Source organism: Myripristis murdjan, chromosome 17, assembly GCF_902150065.1.
Source record: "Myripristis murdjan chromosome 17, fMyrMur1.1, whole genome shotgun sequence".
Classification (NCBI taxonomy): Eukaryota; Metazoa; Chordata; class Actinopteri; order Holocentriformes; family Holocentridae; genus Myripristis; species Myripristis murdjan.
The window spans coordinates 18,458,524-18,479,936 of NC_043996.1; the positions used below are offsets into that span (position 1 = coordinate 18,458,524).

The 21,413-nt window shown below is 40.5% G+C and overlaps 1 protein-coding gene across 1 annotated transcript in view; it reads right to left on the reverse strand.

The window, feature by feature from the left end:
• Window positions 1–71: 71 nt before the first annotated feature.
• LOC115374703 (collagen alpha-4(IV) chain-like) overlaps window positions 72–21,413 on the reverse strand; it is a 29,363-nt gene continuing 8,021 nt past the window's right edge. The window contains exons 7-48 of the mRNA XM_030073762.1: window positions 20,979–21,095; window positions 20,165–20,230; window positions 19,821–19,856; window positions 19,486–19,548; window positions 19,215–19,250; window positions 19,039–19,080; window positions 18,824–18,907; window positions 18,327–18,371; window positions 18,169–18,237; window positions 18,014–18,058; window positions 17,865–17,918; window positions 16,095–16,155; window positions 15,392–15,496; window positions 14,486–14,647; window positions 14,185–14,193; window positions 13,945–14,034; window positions 13,439–13,599; window positions 13,194–13,266; window positions 12,881–12,987; window positions 12,521–12,704; window positions 11,355–11,426; window positions 10,452–10,559; window positions 9,964–10,182; window positions 9,464–9,628; window positions 9,147–9,314; window positions 8,859–9,002; window positions 7,903–8,019; window positions 7,436–7,614; window positions 7,247–7,310; window positions 6,923–6,997; window positions 6,130–6,237; window positions 5,434–5,541; window positions 5,233–5,304; window positions 4,785–4,913; window positions 4,516–4,623; window positions 4,281–4,436; window positions 3,559–3,666; window positions 2,653–2,790; window positions 2,357–2,473; window positions 1,546–1,734; window positions 1,083–1,366; window positions 72–885 (exon numbers count right to left, since the gene is read on the reverse strand). Coding sequence (XP_029929622.1) covers window positions 625–885; window positions 1,083–1,366; window positions 1,546–1,734; window positions 2,357–2,473; window positions 2,653–2,790; window positions 3,559–3,666; window positions 4,281–4,436; window positions 4,516–4,623; window positions 4,785–4,913; window positions 5,233–5,304; window positions 5,434–5,541; window positions 6,130–6,237; window positions 6,923–6,997; window positions 7,247–7,310; window positions 7,436–7,614; window positions 7,903–8,019; window positions 8,859–9,002; window positions 9,147–9,314; window positions 9,464–9,628; window positions 9,964–10,182; window positions 10,452–10,559; window positions 11,355–11,426; window positions 12,521–12,704; window positions 12,881–12,987; window positions 13,194–13,266; window positions 13,439–13,599; window positions 13,945–14,034; window positions 14,185–14,193; window positions 14,486–14,647; window positions 15,392–15,496; window positions 16,095–16,155; window positions 17,865–17,918; window positions 18,014–18,058; window positions 18,169–18,237; window positions 18,327–18,371; window positions 18,824–18,907; window positions 19,039–19,080; window positions 19,215–19,250; window positions 19,486–19,548; window positions 19,821–19,856; window positions 20,165–20,230; window positions 20,979–21,095 — 4,698 coding nt within the window. The 3' untranslated portion in view covers window positions 72–624. The remainder of the gene's footprint in view (window positions 886–1,082; window positions 1,367–1,545; window positions 1,735–2,356; window positions 2,474–2,652; window positions 2,791–3,558; window positions 3,667–4,280; window positions 4,437–4,515; window positions 4,624–4,784; window positions 4,914–5,232; window positions 5,305–5,433; window positions 5,542–6,129; window positions 6,238–6,922; window positions 6,998–7,246; window positions 7,311–7,435; window positions 7,615–7,902; window positions 8,020–8,858; window positions 9,003–9,146; window positions 9,315–9,463; window positions 9,629–9,963; window positions 10,183–10,451; window positions 10,560–11,354; window positions 11,427–12,520; window positions 12,705–12,880; window positions 12,988–13,193; window positions 13,267–13,438; window positions 13,600–13,944; window positions 14,035–14,184; window positions 14,194–14,485; window positions 14,648–15,391; window positions 15,497–16,094; window positions 16,156–17,864; window positions 17,919–18,013; window positions 18,059–18,168; window positions 18,238–18,326; window positions 18,372–18,823; window positions 18,908–19,038; window positions 19,081–19,214; window positions 19,251–19,485; window positions 19,549–19,820; window positions 19,857–20,164; window positions 20,231–20,978; window positions 21,096–21,413) is intronic.

Here is a 21,413-nt window from a genome sequence, read left to right on the forward strand (position 1 = left end):
TAAAAAAAGAAGGAAAAAACATGTTTGAGGAAAAAAAAGAAGTACTGTATTCTGATTGTCACTTGGGTTCTGTTGAGAGAAATAAATAAATATGAACTTGAAACCCACTATGGAACAACGGCATCCTGTTGAATTTATTCATTTCCCTTTAGCCTGGGATTTTACACCCAGAAGGATGTTTTTCACTTGTCATTGATAGCTGTTGCACTCTGAATGACTCATAGTATTAGAAGTTTGAAACATTTGAAATAAGGAGAAACATAATGTATACAGATGGAAATGAAGTTTTTGAATGCTACTTTTCTCAGCCGTTTTCTGACTAGATTACTTGGTTAGGATATCTGCCTACTGCCTTTATAATATAATGGATCAGTGCAAAATCACAAGGTAGAAGGTAGGAAATAGGTAGGAAGTTAGAACATTTTTCAGTTATCAAAATGAAGGTTGTTCAAAATGCATGAGAGTGTGTTTAAACTGTAGAGAAGACAAACCACAATTGCAAACAATATAACACTGAATATAATTTAAATGTGATACTCAGCAGTAATGATGATTATTTTTTGAATGATGGAATACAAAAACATCACAGATGATTTACTTCAATCAAAGAGGACATGATGACCTTTATCGTTCTCGGGTGCAGACGTGACACCGACTGGTTCTCTGTCGCTGTTGCTCGGCTGCTTTGATAGTTCCAGGCTCTGGGATGAGGAACTGATCTGTTTGTCTAACAGTAGTCAACCAAAAGCTATAGAGGTTAGCAAAGTACTGACAAGTGCCCCGTGCCCCTTGGCACTCTATGAAGGGGTGAGTTCGGAAGTCCTTGAGGCAGCTCCCAGAAGAGGTCAGAGACTGGCCACCACCCTCATCACCTGACCCTGTGTGCTGTGGAGAGGAGAGTAGTAGAGTTTAAAACATTCATATAGGAAGGTCTTAAACATTTTTTTCTGTGCCCCATGCATCTGTATGTAACTTTGCATGGCTCTTGCAACCAACCAACTTTTGTATACTGTAAGTCCCTAATATAATCTAATGTATTTTGCTTTTTTATACAGAAATATACAATTTCTCATTGTACTCACCAGGAGGAAAGAGTACCCTGTCCAGAGACTCCTCCAGCCAGGTGGACATGCAGGAGGTGCATGGTCCTGGTTGTGAATAGCCACTGCAGGTGATGACATCTCACACACCACACAACGGCTGATATGGGAATTAATCTCCCTGCCTGAAAAGGGCATCATGGGTATTGGAGCAGTGGTGGAAAGCCAGTAGGACTTGTCATTGCGACTGGAGTAGTGACAGGCGCCTGTGTTGCAGTAAGAGAAAGGCATAGTGGAAAAAACAGGCAGGCAGGAGCCAGCCTGGCCTAATAAGAGGAGGTAAAGGTAGATGAGGAAAAATCAAAGAAAGGACAAGGGGAAAAAGGAAAACAAGAAAAATAATATCAGATGAGTACATATGTGATTTAACATGCACGTATCTTTGTGTAACTTTTTGTTTACAACTCATATTTGTTGTTAGTTGATGAACATACTCTAGCTTTACCTAAATCTTGTGTGTGAGCCTTCTCCTGCCCTTCCAGGTAGACCAGGCTGTAGCCAACCCAAAGCTGACTGCTGCGTTCAGGGCACTCTGGCACCTTCACTGACTGGCTGTGGATAACAAGCAGGAAGCCTGAGCTCAGTATCCCCCGTCGGCCAGGCTCACCTGGATCCCCAGGTGGACCTGGGGCACCTTGAGGGAGGAGGTGTGGACCAGGTTGCAAGGGAGGTACATGGGAAAATAAGGAAAAAAGGTGATCTACAGAAGTACGACCATTTTGTACCTGATTATCAACAAAGTGCACTGAAGCATTAAACAGTTTTTATTACTTATTTTTATTTTTTTTTATTTTTTATTTTATTACTTATGTTATGGTAATAAAGTACAGATGCACACAGAAGCACTCATGTTTACAATCTCTGAAAGTTTTCCAAAGTTGGACACATTCAGTAGTATCCAAACCAGTGTATTAGCCATGAATTTAGTGACATCTAATGACATCTGACAATCTCAAAAATTGTCAGAAAATGCCAAGTGTCCTGAGAAGCCAATCACAGTTTTTGTAGTCCTGCTTTGCCATATATGAAAGTACATTTTTGGAGGGATACACCTAAGCTAGGGTGGCAGCTTCTGTAGGCTACACCAGCAGTGTAGACACACATAGCGTGAATATAGTGACACTGAAACTAAATAAATACATGGGTCTTTTAGAGGCAGTCTATCCCCTAGGCCATCCTACGGGATATCCCCTAGGCCATCCTAGGGGATAGACATGCTGACTCATTTACAAGGATAGGGTAGTAAACTGACTCACCTTGAGGTCCAATAAATCCTCGCTGACCAAAATCTCCAGGGTCTCCAATAGGACCATTATGCCCAGGATGACCTGGTGTTCCTGGGGGTCCCCGAGACCCCATACGACCCTTCTCACCTGGAACATACATGGACACACAGAAAAACACATATACAGACACATACAGGGAGAACTGAGGATCAGTGAACACCACATATTTTTACACTACACAGTAAATATGTAAATATGTAATGTAAATATGTACATACCCATACATACATACACAAACATATATAGCATAAAATAGTCTGCCTTGCCTTTTGGTCCTGGTCTCCCAGGAGGACCCATATCACCAAGAAATCCACTGTGTCCTGGGAGACCGCGTGGCCCTTGGAGTCCAAGGGCACCTACCCTAGGGGGGTCAACAATGATCTCACCAGGGAGACCTTTGGCACCTGGAGAAAAACAGAACGTATCATTCACCAGATCATGTAGCAAGACGTACCACAACACTATCTCGCTATTTCCAATGTGCTCACTGACTGTTCCACCATTAGACCCCTCAGGTCTTCGGACAGTGGCTTTCCAGTCGTATCCAGAATAAGATCAGGATGCATTTAGGTACTGTGGACCTGCCATCTAGAATAGACTCTAAAAAAAAATTAGATCTTCATTTAAAGCCAAGCTAAAAACTCACCTGCTTTTTCAGGCCTATGAACAGTGTGGCCTGTGTGTGAGCACCGGCCTTTGTGTGTGTGTGTAAGTGTTGTGAGTATGTATAGTGCATGTTGTGTTGTTTCTTCATTATTATTATCAATCGTCGTCGTCTTCTTCTTCTTATTATTATTATTATTATTATACCACTGTGTTGCATATGCTTGCTTTTATTTGCCACACATTGAGTTTCTTTGTCATGTAATGTGCTCTATAAATAAAATTGCCTCGCTTTGCCTTGCCTTATCTGAACTGCTGGAGCAAAACAAAGATTTGGTCTTGATATTGATAAAGATTATCTGCACAACTCTGTTAAAAGCCTCCATGTAATTTTGTATCTCATTTAAGAAAGAACCTTGACAACATTTAATAGTTTCTAATAATAATAATAATAATAATAATAATAATAATAGTAACCTTTAAAATTGACACACACCCAGTAAATATCCATTCATAATTCAAAATATTTTGAACTGTTGGGACGGTACTTGTACTACAACTGAACTCACCCTTGTCTCCAGGCAGGCCTCGCTCTCCTGGGTGACCCCTGGGGCCAGGGATTCCGGGTGGACCCTTGGGTCCAGAAGGACCCCTGGCACCCATGGGGCCTCTCTCACCTGTCAACATACAGTATCTTTTAGAGTACATTCAAATGCTTGTGTAAAAGATTTTGGTTGATTACAGTTTGAATGTTAGTGAAATAAATAGAATCATCTCCAGCATTTACACTGAGACACAAATCCAAAATGTCACAAAGGGTCCCATTTATGTGACAGCACATCATATGAGAGAGGCTTTGTACAAGTAAAGTGATATTTTTGTGCACAGAGGTTTTTCTCCTGCCTTTGCCAGTTTTCTGTTGTGGTGACTCACCAAAATAGTCACAGTCACTGTCATCTGACTGAGCTAAAGAGATTTAATGATAAAGCAGCACATTACAATGTCAATGTGTCAAAGATAAGGATTTGCACTTTTGCAATCTGCCAGTTCAGACTAGGTCAGTGCTTCATGGTACAAGGCTATTTTGGAGTGAGAACTCAAGTTTTTTTTTTTTTTTTTTTTTTTTGAACCAGCAATCACTTTCCAAGAGCAAGCACTGGTTTAGCACAACACATCCCAAGTGTAGTTCAGTCATGGGAAGAAACTAGACCCTCATCTGAGTGATTTAATCAGAAAGAAAAGGACATTACTCTAACAAGCATTTTTGCTAATAATGCAGACTGTAATATACCTTTACGTCCTATTGGGCCTGGGTAGTTCTGAAATCCAGGGAGTCCAGGGGGGCCCTTAACTCCCTTTCGGCCTGGTAACCCAGGGAGGCCAACTGGTCCTGGGTCTCCTTTGGAGAAAATGCTGCCTCCTGGAAAGCCTGGTTCACCACTGGGCCCTAAAAACCCAACAGAAAATCCCAGATGTAGATAGACACAAATACACACATGCCTACATACACATGCACACACACGTACCTGGGGGTCCTGGAGGTCCTTCATATCCTGGATCTCCATAGGGTCCTTGCTCTAGCTTACAGCATTCTCTACCTAGTGAACCAGGCTCACCGGGCGGGCCTGGATGACCTGTGAGAAGAAATAAAAAACAGGGGTGGTAATATAAAACTAGATTTTGAATCTGAAGAACATACAGTTCATGAATTTACTGAATTGAAAGTGTACTGACCCTCACCCTTGAAGATGGGTGCATTGCATACAATATTGATAGTAATAGTCACATGCGGTACCTGTGTAGCCAGGTGGCCCACGGGAGCCCTTGGGCCCAGGATAACTGGGTCCTGGAGGCCCCGGGGGGCCTATGACACCTTTGACCCCAGGAAAACCATCTGGACCTGGAGGGCCAAGGATATCTATGCCTTGAAGTAACAAAAGAGTGACATATTAACATTGAAGTAAAACCTGATGAAATATAAAACTATAAAAAACAATTCTGTTTTTCTGGGTTTTTTTTTTTTTGTTTGTTTGTTTGTTTTTTTAATAAAAAAGACAAGCCCATGTATATGGACAAAGTTATATACAAACAAACACAACATTAAAGAAATATATATATATATATATGTATATATGTGTGTGTGTGTGTGTGTGTGTGTGTGTGTGTGTGTGTGTGTATATATATATATAGATAGATAGATAGATAGATAGATAGATAGATAGATAAACTTGTTTAACTGTTACCGCTTGCACCCTTCATCCCTTTTGCTCCTCTAAGCCCATCCAGTCCGTGAAGACCTGATGCTCCGGGAGGCCCTAACATGTAATGAGAGTGTAACCTTAGAATCATGGCACAGAATGTCTTAAGCACTCAAAAGCAGCGTTTCCATATTATTATCATTTTTTATCACTACATTTTTTTTTTATCAGACATTATATCAGTACCTGGAGGTCCAGGTAAGCCAGGTGGACCCACTGGTCCATGACCTCCAAGGTCACCTCGAATTCCAGAAGTACCTGGTCGACCTGGTGGCCCACGAGGACCAGTGACACCTGCAGACACACACACACACACACACACACACACACACACAAAACTGCTCAAACAAATAAATATACACTATTGCAAACCCCAACAACTGTACACATACAATTCTCTACAACCCAGTAAAAAAAAAAATAAATAAATAAGAATTAAAGAAGTGAGTACGATATTTGCACATACAAAAAATGTCCTTCTCCATGTTATGATACAAAGAAACAAAATTCTATACTGCATTAAGTGAAAGCCAAAATATGATTTATTGTTGATGAATAAGACTTGATCATATGGTTTTATACCCAAATGAGCTTCATATCATAGTGATTCCAGCAATTCCTCCCTGAAACCTGTGTCAGACAAATTATCTTGGCTACTGACACTTCATTTATTTTCCATGGTAAGGCACAAGAGTATGAAATCTGATATTTTAATTCATCTGGCAATGAGATGCTATACTGATTATAGACAGCATTGCTCAAGGTCATAGAAGTAACACTGTACAAAGGGGAAATTCAGAGCTTCCTCTTAGTTTTATGACTGTCAAAGGTATTGCTTGGTACACCAGTTCTCTGATTTAAATCTTCATTGGACATTATCACCTGCTCCTCCAGGCACTCCTGGATCACCCGGAATGCCTGGTTGCCCTGGTTGTCCTGGGTGTCCACTGGGTCCTGGGTCCCCTGGATCTCCTCGCTCCTCACTGGGATCTAGCAGGAACAAAAAGGTCACCATTATTCCCAGTGAATCTCCAGTCCTTAACATTGTACTTTTTCCATTTAAACTTTTACTAAACAGTGGAGTACAGTGTGCCATTAAGATCTGATTCCTCCTGGTGTTAGTCATGTTTAAAATATATGACCAATACCTATGATAGTGATTTGCTTTAAATTCTTTGATGCTAATGCAAAATGCAGGCGGTATTTTCACACCATCTAGTCACAACTTGCAATCACTGTAGGACATCAGAATTCCAGTCCTTCTATTACAGACAGGATAAGAGAAATTGTTCAAAAGAGCAAAAGACATGCATGAGTACAAGTCTGTAATATGATCTATAATATAATGTGATTGTATTTAAATGAGAGTTTTTTAAGGGTTGTGGAGACAGGTAGAGGGTAACAGGAAATAGACAGGGTTGGAATGACAAGTTCATGAGACAAATTTGATCACATAATTTTGAAATGGTCCTATTATGTGCCATATATCTGTGACCCAACAGTACTGTGTTGTGATATGACTTCTGACCTTGGTTTTGACAAGTTCAATTGCACTTGTATAGCATTGAGACATCAGAGACAAATTTAAGTCTAAGTTAAGTTCTAATTTGTCCATATCATTTTAATGAATCTGAGTAAGTTCTTAGTAGGTCTGTTTGTTATGTGCTAAACTCACTTGTTGGTCCTCTTTCCCCTGGTAGTCCTTTTGGTCCAGGTGGACCTGGCTGTCCAAAAGATTGTCCTGGGTCACCTGAAAGCAGCTTGGACAATTACTTCATGTTCAATCCTATTTAATAACACTGAAGCTAGATTGTTTGATATCAAGATTTAAATTGTTCCCAAAATTCTTGATTAAAATCCTGTAGGATAAACTGTCATTGTTCTCCAGTATTACATGAAATCATGAACACACATTAAATACAATAAAACTTGCTTTATATGAGACTATAATCAGTATATGGTGTTACTACCACTGCACTACGCCTCTGTCTTGACTCACCCTTGGGCCCTGAAAATCCTTGGAGACCTGGATTTCCAGGATGGCCCCTAGACCCTGGGTTCCCCTGCAACAGATATAAATAAATTAAAATTGTTGGCCTCTACTTCTGTGATTGAGACACACGAAAATATGAGCTACCTAGGATAAGCATTTAAAACAACTTTTTCCATGCTAATTTCTAGCATGTACCGGATCTCCAATTTGCCCAGGGTACCCCCGTGGACCTGGGAACCCTTTGAGGCCAGGGTGACCACGAAATCCTGGTCTTCCCGCCCTTCCTGGTACACCAGTGCCACCTTTTATCCCTGGGGGACCAGGCCAACCATCAGGCCCTGGGTCACCTGGTGACCCACTGTGGCCCTTCAAGCCTGTGAGGGACAGAAATGATTAAGATTTTGATAACTGTGAAAAACTTGATAACTGCTCTTCTTGACAACAGCTTAACCCTCCCAAATGTCATCAAATTATTGCATCAGACTAACCCAACAAATAAAGCTAGCAAAGATGATGCCTGCTCAATTTTTTTTGCTCAAAGCACTTTTAACTCTGCTAATGCTATGTGACTTTTGGGGGCAAAAATCTAAATCCAATAAAGTATTGAGAGACACTGAGAAAATTATAATAAGCATCTCATTCATAATGGCCCAGCCTGCTACCTGGACTTCCATCTGTCCCTGGTGGACCCACATCTCCTGGCGGTCCTGTAGGGCCTTTAGTTACATTCAAGACCCCTTGAGGTGGGACTCCTGCTCTCCCTGGGGGACCACGGGAACCTGAATGGACCACAGAATTGAGATTAATGTGAAATGGGATGAAATATTTTACCACACTTTTTGGCCTTTCTTACCTTATCCTTTGTTGTAGCTCCTTTGGCCACCAACTGTTAAGAGTCTGATCTTTCAGCCAGTGTGGCACACCTGCTAGCCATATTTCACAACCTGACCAAAAAATGGTGAATGGTGGCCACAAGCTATGATGAAAGCTATTAACAGTTTCCGAGTCACAATATATTAGCCATTATTATGGCAAATCTTAAAATAAAATTTCCACCTTCAAAAACTCTTACACTGTTTTATGTTTATGATGTCCAGTGCATCCCTTGATCTGTTTCATGTTTATGTTTTTTATCTTATTTTTTTATTATTTGTTTGTTTGTTTGATTGATTTCTGTGCTCCCCAGAATGTTTTTCAACCCCAAGAAAATGTGTCGAAAAGTGTAGGTGGAGAGGCAGTAGCCACAGGGATGACACAACACAAGAGCAAGAGAGCAACTTTTGACAATTGAGAGACAGCCCTAAAGTTGACAGAGTACCTCAAAACATGACTTGTCTTGTGGCTGCATTGCATTATAGTGCGCACACATATACATACATACATACATATATATATATATATATATATATATATATATATATATTTTTTTTTTTTTTTCTTTTCTTATTTCTTATTTTATTTTTCTTCTTTCTCTGTTTTCTCATTATAAGAGACTAACAAAACCTGATGCTTACATCTGATGTTTTAGATAGCTGCATTTTTTATTCAGTTAACCTCAAGCCTAAATTATTTTTCCCTTGCAAGCTGTCTACGAAATGGAGACATGACAAGTATTCACCTTTAACACCAGATAAACCTGGGTCTCCTTTGTCACCAGGAAGACCATCAAAGCCTCTCTCCCCCTGTATCCCACTGCGCCCTGGATGTCCTGGGAGACCTGGTAAACCTCCGGCCCCATCCCTGCCAGGGGACCCAGTTTGACCTAGGCAAAGCAAAAACACAAAGGCAAAGTCTCATTTCCCTCAAAGTGATGCACAACAGGTTAGACTGTTGAATGGATTTTCTAGCTGCATTTAGCATAAATCATTTTATAGAGGTTATTTAAAGAGACAAATCCATGGTTCACCTTTTTGTCCTGGTGAACCTAATAACCCAAGGTCACCGTGTGGGCCAGGGGAACCTCTGGGTCCTGCTGGACCTGACAAGCCAGGGAGGCCAGGAAGACCTTGTGCACCCTTCAGTCCATAACCAGGTCGACCCAAGTCTCCCTTCAAACCTTTCTGACCATGGTAACCTATGCACCATTATAAAAATCAGTGAGAGGCAAAACTCATTCATTTTACAGTCAGAAAAATAGAAAGAAAGAGAAATAGAAAGAAAGAGTGATGGCACCATTTATATAATATTTTAGTATCAATTTGCTCTCTGGTGTCACATGCTAACCTGGTATTCCCCTTGGTCCTGAGTTTCCTGGAGGTCCAGGAGGGCCAGGAGGTCCTTTTAGCTCACACACTGTACAGGGCAGGCCTGGGGGACCAATGGCACCAGGATCACCAAAGTCGCCTGGCTGTCCTTTATGACCTGGTGGTCCAGGTGGGCCTTGTACCCCTGTGAATTGATTATCATAAAGTTAAAACAGAAGAGAATTTCAGTTCTGAAGCACCAACTCTTACTGTTGGTGCTGTACATTTACAATGTACAGCAACAAAATGAAAAGAGCGCAAATTCTGGAAGTTGGGGGCCCAAAATGAATTGTATGTATGCAGATAAATTGCTGTTTCCAGACCTTCCCATCCCCACCCACGTTGACATTAGAAGAATGGATACTTAATCACTGTGGTAATCACTATGTAAATACTGTGTGCGTGTGTGTGTGTGTGTGTGTGTGTGTGTGTGTGTATGTGTGTGTGTTTGTGTTTGCGTGTGTGTGTGCATGTAGTCACCTGGTAACCCAGGGTTTCCAGAAATGCCAGGGGATCCCTTTTTCCCCAGAGGTCCTCGACGGCCAGTTTGTCCAGGAGCACCAGGCCTGGCAGCAAAGGCATCTCCTGGGGCACCCTTCCTCCCTGTGGGTCCTGGTGGCCCGGGAGGTCCTGGGAGACCATCCAAGCTAATTCCACTGGGCCCAGGGTCACCTGGATCTCCATTATAACCGGCAGGTCCTATAACAAATAGTACAGACTCACATGCATGCAAACCATCCTACTACCAGTTGTGCAGTTTTTTAACCATTTTTTAACCACCAACAGCAAGATTTATTCTTGCTCCCTCATTTGGGGGTGTCTGCATGAATGAAGAACTCCTTAGTTATAACTCCACCTTGCTGGCAATTTTATTACCATGAAATCATCAGGTTTCCCATGTTTAAAAGTTTGTTTATCTGATACCTGACCAAATACAGTAGGCTGACCACTGGTTGGAGAGTCCTTACCTGGCACACCGATTCCTCCGATTCCCCCATCATCTCCACGCATGCCTTTAGGCCCTGGGTGTCCAACAGTTCCTGGGAAACCAATACTTCCTGGTACACCTGGACTCCCTAAAAAAATCAAAATATAAGTTGAAGTTTAATACCAGTGAATACCATTGTGTTTACACAATGTTTCTATTGGGTTTCCTGATTGAACATGTACAACATACAAAATCTTCACTTTTTGGCACTGGTGGGATTTCCATTCAACATCCGTCATAGCTCTGAAAATACATTAACATCGCCCCACATATGTGGATTTGATCATGCACAGATATTTTTACTAGCTGATGTTCATTTTGACAACATGTAAATTAGGACAAGGCAACACACATTATAACGTCTACTGGGCCAGTCAGTAACAAATATGACAGTTTGTTTTTGTTTAAGTAACCGAGTGTCTACACTACAGGTTACAGTACTGAGATGCGACCACATCACCATATCTGTTTGTTACTGTTTGTTACTGTGCTCCTCTAAAGAAACCAACAGTGAAAAAAACATTATTACTGTTAAGCTCTGTTACTGGGCTCCAGCCACTACAGAAAAAATGACAGAAAAAAGTAGAGCAAGATACTCACCTCCGGTTCAGGCTACAGTTATAGTTAAGTGCCTCGGACGCCTCGGACTGGATTATCCCTTACTTAATTAAAATCTAATCAGTGGTATCTGAAATATTGTGCATGATGTGTGGACAACTGAGCAAACAATGTAGTGCTACTTTAAGGCTAGTGTAATTTTGAAAAGGCTGGAATGCAGAGATGAGATGCATCATTAAGTTGTTTCAACAAAATCCCCCCTCCACAAGTCATTGTTGGCGATAAGCATAGTCATAATGCATTGTAATCAATTTGTGTGACTTACCTGGTGAACCTCGCTCACCCTTGGGTCCAGCTGACCCAGGAAGGCCTTCATGGCAGCATCTCTCAGCTTCACCTGGTGACATAAAGACAGCTTGCTCATCTCATTCATTACACCTAAATTCCAAAAAAAAAAAAAAAAAAAGATGCCCATTTACAACCCTTTACTCCAAGCCAACATATATTATCTAAAAATGTATTGGGTGGATTACTATGAAATCTGGTGAGCACATTCATGCTACACAGAAGACCTTATGACCCTTCTCTCTAGCCCCACCCTCAGGCCAAAATGTTAACTTTGCACACAGGATATCTTGAAATGATAAGTGATATGGTAAAAGTGGATTTGTGTGATATAGAATGATTAGCCAAAATGCTAAATTTGATATCTAAAAATATATTGAGCCAATCCCCATGAAATCTTGAGGGCACATTCATACTTCCCAGAGGATAAATCTTGTCAGTTTGGTGACCCCATGACCTTTCCACTGTGGCAACACCTTCAGGCTAAAATGTGGTGGAGGGACTGTGCTTGTTTTTACTGTTTCACACTAATTAACTGCTTGATTATTTGTGGAATCAAAATTGTAAGCATTGCAACACATTCATTCGAGATAATTGTATTCATTAACAAACGGGTTGAGAGTCTATTTGGCGCTTTTCCACTAGTACCTACTCGGCTCAACTCGGCTCGACTCTACTCAGTTTGTAAGCTTTTCCATTACGTGGTAGTACCTTGTACCAGGTACTATTTTAGTACCTACTCGGGTTCCAAGTGAGCTGAATCAAGCTGAGTCGAGCCGAAATGTGACACAAACGCCGTGCAGGCCGCTGATTGGACAGGGAGTGACGACACATGAGAGCGACGCCTTCACGAAAACCAAACTCTGCATTTTTAAAAGAAAACGGCTACAGCGACCATGCGCATTGATCATCACTGAAGTTGACAAAGTTGGAAAATGGTAAGCAAACCTGTACCATGGTCAAATAAAGAGGTGGAGACTTTTCTGTGCTTGGCGGTGTGGCCACCTTGCTATTACGACTCCAACTACGGCAGGTTGGTACTCAATTGTGATGGAAAACCACCGAAACCGAGGCGAGCCGAGTCGAGCCGAATAGGTACTAGTGGAAAAGCGTCATTTGAATTGCACAAACAAACTTTTTTCTAACCTGGAGGACCTGGCCTTCCAGGAAATCCAGGAGGCCCAGGACTACCCTGGTTTCCTTTTTGTCCACGTGGCCCATCAGGGCCTGGAACACCAGGACCTGGGAGGCCCATATATCCTGGAAACCCTTTGACTCCAGCTGCACCGGGGTATCCTTTGGCACCACGCAATCCTGCAAAACCATCACCCTGCAAAGATGTGACCTGATTTATTTACAGCAGAACCAAACCAGTGTGTACCAACCTGGAACAAGCTCTATAGATACAGTAGAGTTAGGAAGTTACAATTAAACAATTATCAAACTCTCTTCATGAGCTCTTCTGTGCATTTCATGTAATGTACATTACTTAAAATATACACTCACCGGTGGTCCAGGATCTCCAACAGGACCAGGGAGTCCATCCACTCCTGGCCTACCTATTGCTCCAGGAGAACCAGGGTATCCAGGAATACCCTGGTCACCCTTTGCACCTGTCAGTATCATAAATTAATGTCAGATTTTTTATTATCATTATTATTACTATTTATAAAAAAAAAAGTGATTCCCATCATTTAATTTACTGCATATTTCAAACCTTGTCATTCAATTCATTTAATGCTTCTAAGCACAATGCACTGATGTTCACCTAACTGTTGACTGTTGTTTAAGAAACTTAGAAACTTTCAAAGGCACTCACCTTTTTCATGTGTCACAAAAGAGTCCCCTCTCTGACCTTTTGTTCCTTTTGAACCAGGACTTCCTTGGTTTCCCTGAAAGAGAAGGCTGATTTAGAGCACTGTGTTTTAGAGTAGGGCTCTAAAACACAAAACTACAGGCTGGACACCTGGTGAAGTGCAATTTAAAATCCTTCTTTTTTTCTTTTTTTTTTTTTTTTTTTTTTTCTTGTTTGTGATTGATTCACAGATAATAAGTTGTCCTTACTTTTGGTCCTCTTGGGCCATCGCCTCCATTCAGTCCTGGTTCTCCCTTAAGACCCTTAGTTCCAGGAAGCCCATCAAACCCTGGAGGTCCAGGAAAACCTGGTGGACCGGGGATAAATATCTCTCCCCCACCTGGTCTACATTCACAGCTCCCAGGACAGCCTGAGGAACATATGGATTGCATGGATGGATGCACAATTCATCATCACCATTCATATACACCCATCCACACACATGCCCACACACACAATAAGCACATGTTGTAGATGGATACACAAACACAAATACACTCACTCTTGTCTTCAATCTCTTTTTCTTGCACACAAACATAAACACATGCACACAAAGGCACAAAGGCTTGTTGTCGCTTGATGTCCTGTGTTCACAATCACAAAGGACGTGCATATAGATTGTACCAGAGGTCAGTGAATACAGACAGTAGAGTTCACTGTAGTTGAATCTTTGGAATAAATGGGATAAACAAATATACACATAGTCATAGATCACCTTTAATTCCCTTGACTCCTTTGGGTCCAGTAGGTCCTATTTGTCCTGGTTCACCAGGGTCTCCTGGGTCACCAGGCTCACAGTAGTAATCTGTAAGCCACATACATTTATCAGAGCATTGATGTCTGTGGAAAGCACCAACATAATTAAATATATTCTAGAAATTGCTTAATTGAAGTTGCTTAAAGTTGAGTATTATAATTAGTTGACTTCTTGGATTAGAGATCATTGAACGCTCACCTCCACATCCTAATGAGATCCCACCAGGTATGTGATTTATGTGCATACAGACACACACGCACGCACGCACGCACGCACGCACGCACGCACGCACGCACGCACGCACGCACACACACACACACACACATACACACACACACACACACACACACACAAAATTAATCCAGCCGATAGTAATATCACATACAAATGAACATGTCATTGTTATCTAACGGTGATTCAGATGATTGTGACAGTGTGACACAACATTAGAAATTTGCGTTCTGTGGTTAATTTAAATTGATATAAACAGTATTTATACCTGGGGGGCCAGGCAGGCCTCTGACACCTTTAGTTCCACGGATTCCTTTGACTCCCTTTCCACCTGGGAAAGTATTGATTTCAAAGTCCACAAACCTTCCTGGCTCTCCTTTGTATCCCTTGGGGCCTGGGGGACCTCGTACACCAGGTTGACCCGGCTCATCTAGGACAAAATGAGAACTGACATGAAACTTTAAAGAGGGGATGAGTCGGGCTTGACTTTCGCCAGGTTTGCTATTCACACTATACACACTACATGCAACATGCAACTCAACGGCACATGCAGTACGTTCATTTTTGTAGTATCCCTTCCCAAATGCAGCCACACTGAAGGCTAAATTTTGGAAATACACATTTTTGATGTGTAACATTCACTGAAAAAGACAGAGCAATGTGTATCAAGTCATGGTACAATAACGATACAATCAATCAGGTATGTAGAGGAGGGTAAATTCCCCTAAACATATCAAACTTGTTACATCATAGGAAGCAGTGGCAGAGTGATATACGTTATAAGATGGAAACAATTTAATGGAAAAAATGCTTTTTTATTTGTATTAGTGGCTGTTTGCCTTAAGATGATCATTGTTTATCTGCCTTAGATTTATCTCCACATGACTGAAAAGTATGAGAAATAGGTAAGCAGCAGCAGCATAAGTGTACCCACAATCAATATAAACAATGATATCTTCAGTACTTATAGATTTATGCAAGTGGTACCAGCCTGTGTACTGTGTGGGGAGTTTTAGATGCGTACATCATAAGAGGTGAAATATAGATAAATTATTAACTCCCTTGTTACCACAAAAGCTGGCATGGCAACCGATAAGGTTTATACAGTGTAGTCCTGTAAATATACACATGTGGCCAGTGTGTGACTTGGATGTAGCTATGGCTGAACTCCAACCTGGAAGTGTTAACCCTGGTGGGCCAGGAGGTCCATGCATGCCCATGTCCCCAGGGTCACCTGGAGTCCCAGGTAATCCAGGATAACCATGGTCACCTTTAGGCCCTTAAAAATAAAGCAGGAAAAAAGTTGGAAATATTTAATTGTTTTTATTCTAATAATTAATAGCATTACATACACCTGGAAAGACTGGGGAAAGTATAAAGAAATCATTACATCGTACACTTTAGGTCTGATGAATAATAAGATGATAAATCAATTAAATTAAATCAATCAAACAACTGGACAGGAAGTCATGCCATTTTATATGTATGTATATCCAGACCAAATATAAGAACGTAGAGCAAATATAAGAAGCCAAAGCCTACACAGAGTGTCTTCTTTGATTTTGGTGCTGCCAAAGAAGAGGAATTAATAAATAAATAAATAAATCATATGGCTGTCCATTTAAATTCAAGAAAGTTTCATGATTTCATTGCAGACCTTCTATCTATCTATCTATCTATAACCTGTTTTTTTTGTTTTTGTTATCCACTATTATTCATCAGACCTAAAGTGTATGATGTAATGATTTCTTTATACCTATATGGAGACAATAAATGCAAGTGAATAAAAGTAAAGCAAAATTGCAATTTCGGTTAGATGATCCTGACACCGCTAGTATAACAGATGCCAGAGACTGCAGTCACTGCTTGGATCTCACCTCTAGCTCTTCCATCGTAAAACTGAGGAGGCCCGGGAAGTCCTGGGTCTCCTTGGTAGCCCTGTTAAGGAAAAAGGAGAGACAGAAACTGTATTCATAAATTAAATTGAAATATCAGTCATGTACAGTAACCACACACATAGTACTTATAAGAATAAAACTACAGATCAGAGATTAGTGTTTTGATCCACCAGGTGTCCAGATTTAACATGGCGGGTGGAGGGGGAGGTTAAACATTGTTCTCTTTTACTTTAATCCTAAATTCAGTGACTCTAATGGTAACAAGCAGCAGGCTTCTGTCCTGCTGAAGTCTTCCTCGACAAAACACTGAAGCCTAAGAGCTACTGTGCTGTCACTGACCCTGACCTGTGACCTCTGACCTCTCTGTGGAGGGAAACAAGCAAGGAGAAAATTTTGCTACAGGGATCACTTATATGCATTATTATTATTATTATTATTATTATTATTATTACTACTACTACTACTACTACTACTACTATTGGTAGTAGTAGTAGTAACACATCTTACAATATTTGTTTAACAAGAGAGACCCTATTGTCCACCTAGAATGTCTTAAGTTAGATCAACACCAAACTGGCCTCCAAGACCAAAGAAAAATTGGCTCATATTCCAGATATAAAAAAGAAAAACAATAAACAAATAGTGACAAAAGAAACCAAAACATGCTAGCTGCACAATTAAGTTCTTTCTCAGGCTTTCTCCTCCATACAAAGTAAAAACATTGGAAGAAGAACTTGGAACGGAAACCCAAATATTCTCTCTGTCCAGTAAAATTTAAGGTCCAAGGAAATAGTGAACTTCATCAAAGCTACCTGATAATCAACAATATCAACATTAAATATCAACATTAAATATACTGTTTCTATCCCTGCTGTTATATGTGCTTTTAATGTGACATCATATTGTGGCTACTTGCCTGTTTCAGTGTGTTGATATCAGCTTGCTTTTATGTGCCTTTAAGTGTTTTAATGTTGTATTGTTTGTTTGTTTGTTTGTTTGTTGGCATCAGCATGCCCAGGAACAGTAGATGGAAATAAGCCCCTTTCGCTAAATGTGGTACATTTACACCACAAAACAGTGGTTTTGATCAATTTGTACAGTCCCTGATGAACAAATTAATAAATAAAATAAAAAATAACCATCCCTATGTGAAGCTACCTAATCAATATAAGTCCATGTCATCATGATATGGAAACAGTGGTACATTACTTTGCTGAAATACTCTGTCAAAACCATTTCACAGCTGTGAAATGTAATTCATATTCATATTCGTATTCATTAGATAATATTAGATATGATGTTTCGGATGTGTATCATCAAGGTCCTGTGATGTAAAAATGCACCATGTGTGTAATCACTGGATGTAGCTGTGGTCTCTCATCACCCTTGGTTAAGAAGGGATTTGATTTATGTGAAAAAAAAAAAAAAAAAAAAAAAAAAAAAAAAACACTTGACAAAATACTTACCAGGGTCTTCACTTTGTACTGTCTAGCAAAATGCAACATCAGTGCCCAGAACTGATGTGTTTTTAACCCTGCCTTTGGAATCACAGGTAGTCAAACTATGACTAGGACTGAACCTCATCAGAGCCTTCTCTTCTTCCTCTACTGTTTCCCACCCAATATCCCTCTAACCCCTCATGGTCAGCTTGTTTTTCCAATTGCTTCTGGGTGTACCCGACTCTAGCATTTTACTGTAATTTCACTCAAATTGTGACGCAGACACAAGTGATGTCTGTGCAAAGCTCACCTTTGGTCCACTTCTGCCAATGAGACCTGGCAGTCCTGGATCTCCATAGGGACCCTGAAAAAAAAAAAAAAAAAAATACATATATCATGTATATCAGATACATGTATAAGTATGGTAGTATGAATAAAATGTGCTATAATGATAAATACCTCAGGTCCTGGTGCTCCAACTCCACCAGGTCTTCCTGTGACACCCTTGAGATGGAAACAATGGCAATAAAAGTATTAAGCCAATATGTTTAAGCGTTTGCATGTGTGCATGTATTTGTGTGAAAGCATGGCTCAGTCTGAATGTGGTCACCTACCCGAACCCCAGGAAAACCAAGGATTCCTTGCTCTCCTTTAATTGCTAATTGATAGTCTCTTCTACCACCCTGTATAGATAATATATAAATTAGACGTATCTCTCATTACACACATACTGTACACACAAAGCCATGAATGAGAATGGTGTAAAACTCACACTTTGGCCTTTGGGTCCACATGGTCCAGGAATACCTTGGTCTCCCTGGGAAACATTGATGGAAAAGAAGATAAATAACAAATACAGGACAAAGAGGGGAGAGTTTCACTTTCAAACATTACATCAGATTGCAGTGCAATGTAAAAGGATGATACTTCTATAGCACAGCTTCTCTTTCTGTTTGGCACTCACTCTCGCTAACACACACACGCACACACACACACACACACATACACACACACACACACAGTATTAGAGCCATTTCAAATCATCAACCCACTTTCTCATTATGTAGCTCATAAAGCTTTACTGTATGGCTTCAAAATGAATTTGAATTATATTTTTTGAGTGACTGAAACAAGATACCTGCCATAACACATTAGAAACAAGAATCAAGCTGGATGCAGAGGTATATATCTAGATAAAGGTGGAAAATTATTGACAAAGCTTACAGTAATAATTCTGAACTAGTGGGAGAAAGAGGGCTCTGCTTTCACCTTGTCGCCCTTGGCAGGGAGATAGTCTGGAGGAAATTCTATAATTTCTTCTGGTCCTGGTGGGCCAGGTGGGCCTTGTTCACCCTAGAGGATAAAAGATGAAAGTAGATGAATAAGGAAATATACTGTCACTGGAGAGTGTAAATCTTAAAGCATGAATATACAGTAAGCAAAAATTCAGTGCATAGTGGTCAGAGGCCAGAAGACTTTCTTACATCGTCACCTTTATCGCCTGCCAGTGATCTTCCACTGTCACCCTAAAAACATTGACAAACATGTTTTAATGGGTTTAATGTAGACTGTGTGTGTGTGTGTGTATGTGTGTGTGTGTGTGTGTGTGTGTCTTCTTGGTGCAGGATGCATGGATGAGTATGTAAAACAGGTGACTCACTGGTGGTCCTCTGAAGCCCTTAGGTCCAACTGGGCCCTAAGTGGACTCACACATACACACACACACACACACACACACACACACACACACACACACACACACACACACACACACATGCATACATACATATGAATAAAGTAGCAAATTACTTGAAGAATAAAAAAGAGTGATATATTGCAGCATACAGTAAAACTGACACACATTCTCCAAGTTCAATGATAATCTATAATAAAATGTTATATCCATAAATTAAAATTGCAAACTTTCTCACCTCAGGTCCAGCAGGGCCAGAAGGGCCAGTGTGGCCCTTAGCCCCAAGGACACCTGAGAACCCCTGAGTTTACAAAAACAATGCCGTTATTAGTTGTTAAAAGAGACAGAACTGTAAAACTGTAATAATTTGAACATTCAAAACAAACAAAAAATGCACACTCCTATGCTGCCCTGTAAGTAAGATAGTGATATTTAACATAATTGCAAACACAAAGTGGCTGATTCAAAGGCAAGGCAAGTTTATTAGTGTAGCACCTTCCAAACACAATGCAATTCAACATTCTTAAAGGAAGAAATATCATTGTAATAAAAAAATAAGAATGAACAACATACTGGAACACCAGGTGGTCCAGGAATCCCAGGGTCCCCCTTTTAAATGAGGAATGAAGATGACACCTCAGCACCACATTTTTACATTGTAAGCTTCACAAACATATAGCAAACATACACTCAGTGGCCACTTTATTAGGTCCACCTGTACAGTCTAATGCAGTTCAGTGCAATAGCTCTGCCATAAATGCTACCTTTTAAGAAAGTTTATGTTTCCAGTTTTTGTTTAGATTGTGTGATGCACCTAGTAAAGTGGCCACTGAGTGTATACTTTTATGTATGAATTCTAGTTTTGGTGAAGGCCAGGCATCTGTTATTTGAGCTTCTCCAAAGTAGGTGAAACTTACAGGGGGTCCTGGTAATACTGCGTCATACAGAGGCTCTCCTTTCTCCCCTTTACGTCCAGGTAACCCCTGACAGGAAAAGACAGTACTGACATTCAACACTTTATATGACATTGGGCACATAAACAATTGCTTGTGGTAGGAAAGAGCAAATACTGTGTATTCACAATGCATCTCATTCACAAACATCCCCAGTTAAGAGTAATAAAATAAAATAAAATAGCAAGATGAGTCTTAAATATGCCAGGTGCTCACACTTATGAGGCAGTAAACTATGCAAGGTATATGCAAGGTGCTCCAGAAGTCACAGAAATCCATATCAATACAAAAATGAGCCTGTAGGCATTTTTCAGACACCCCTGCACAGAGCAGGAGGAAAATTAGTAAAATGTTTTTATTGATTACTAGGGCATATCAAGGTAAAAATAAAAAGAAGAGAATGCCATAAAATGACAACCAGTTTTGACCATCACAGGGTCTTTCTCCGACTGTTATGTCCATGTGCCTGAAGTTCATGTAAGAGCTTATTTTTCTTTTGAACAGGCAAAGCGTTTTCTGTGCTCACGTAAGTGACAACAACACCATACCAATGCTTGTGTTTTTATCAGGAGTAATATTGTCACAACTTTATTCTCTAACATTGTCAGTCTTTAACTCAGTGATCTTAGTGGGATTTCTATTTTTGCTGTTGCTGTTGAATTAGGTATTGACAGTTGTGGAATTCACTGCTTTTTGGTATCAATTAGCAAAATTCTGGTTTTATAACATCCCATTCTCTCATCAAGAGACACATCAGGACAAAGCCTGCCCTACTCACCACAGGTCCATCGAAACCATCCAAGCCAGGCCTACCAAGGTTTCCTGGCCGCCCCGTTGTCCCATTGCAGCCATCCAGTCCTGGCCAGCCGGGTTCACCCCCTGCTCCAGGATGGCCCTGAATAGCGTCACACAGTTACAGTGAAGAAGTCTCTTTTAGGGAGTAATATAACCTGTATGACAGACATCTGTGTATACCAAAGGCCAGCTCACAGGACAATGGGTGCAACTTCTGAGTGGGCACTGCTCAACCATGCTCATGCTGAATGAAATCATGAATATGTACATAAACAAAAATAGTTTTACCACTTATTTAGATATAGATATCACGGATAAAGATACCTGTGTTTGTGATGAGACAATTCTTTTTTTTTAAATTTGGTGTCTAGCTCTTCAGTATATACTAGTAACATTAACATATATGGTCAACATGTTG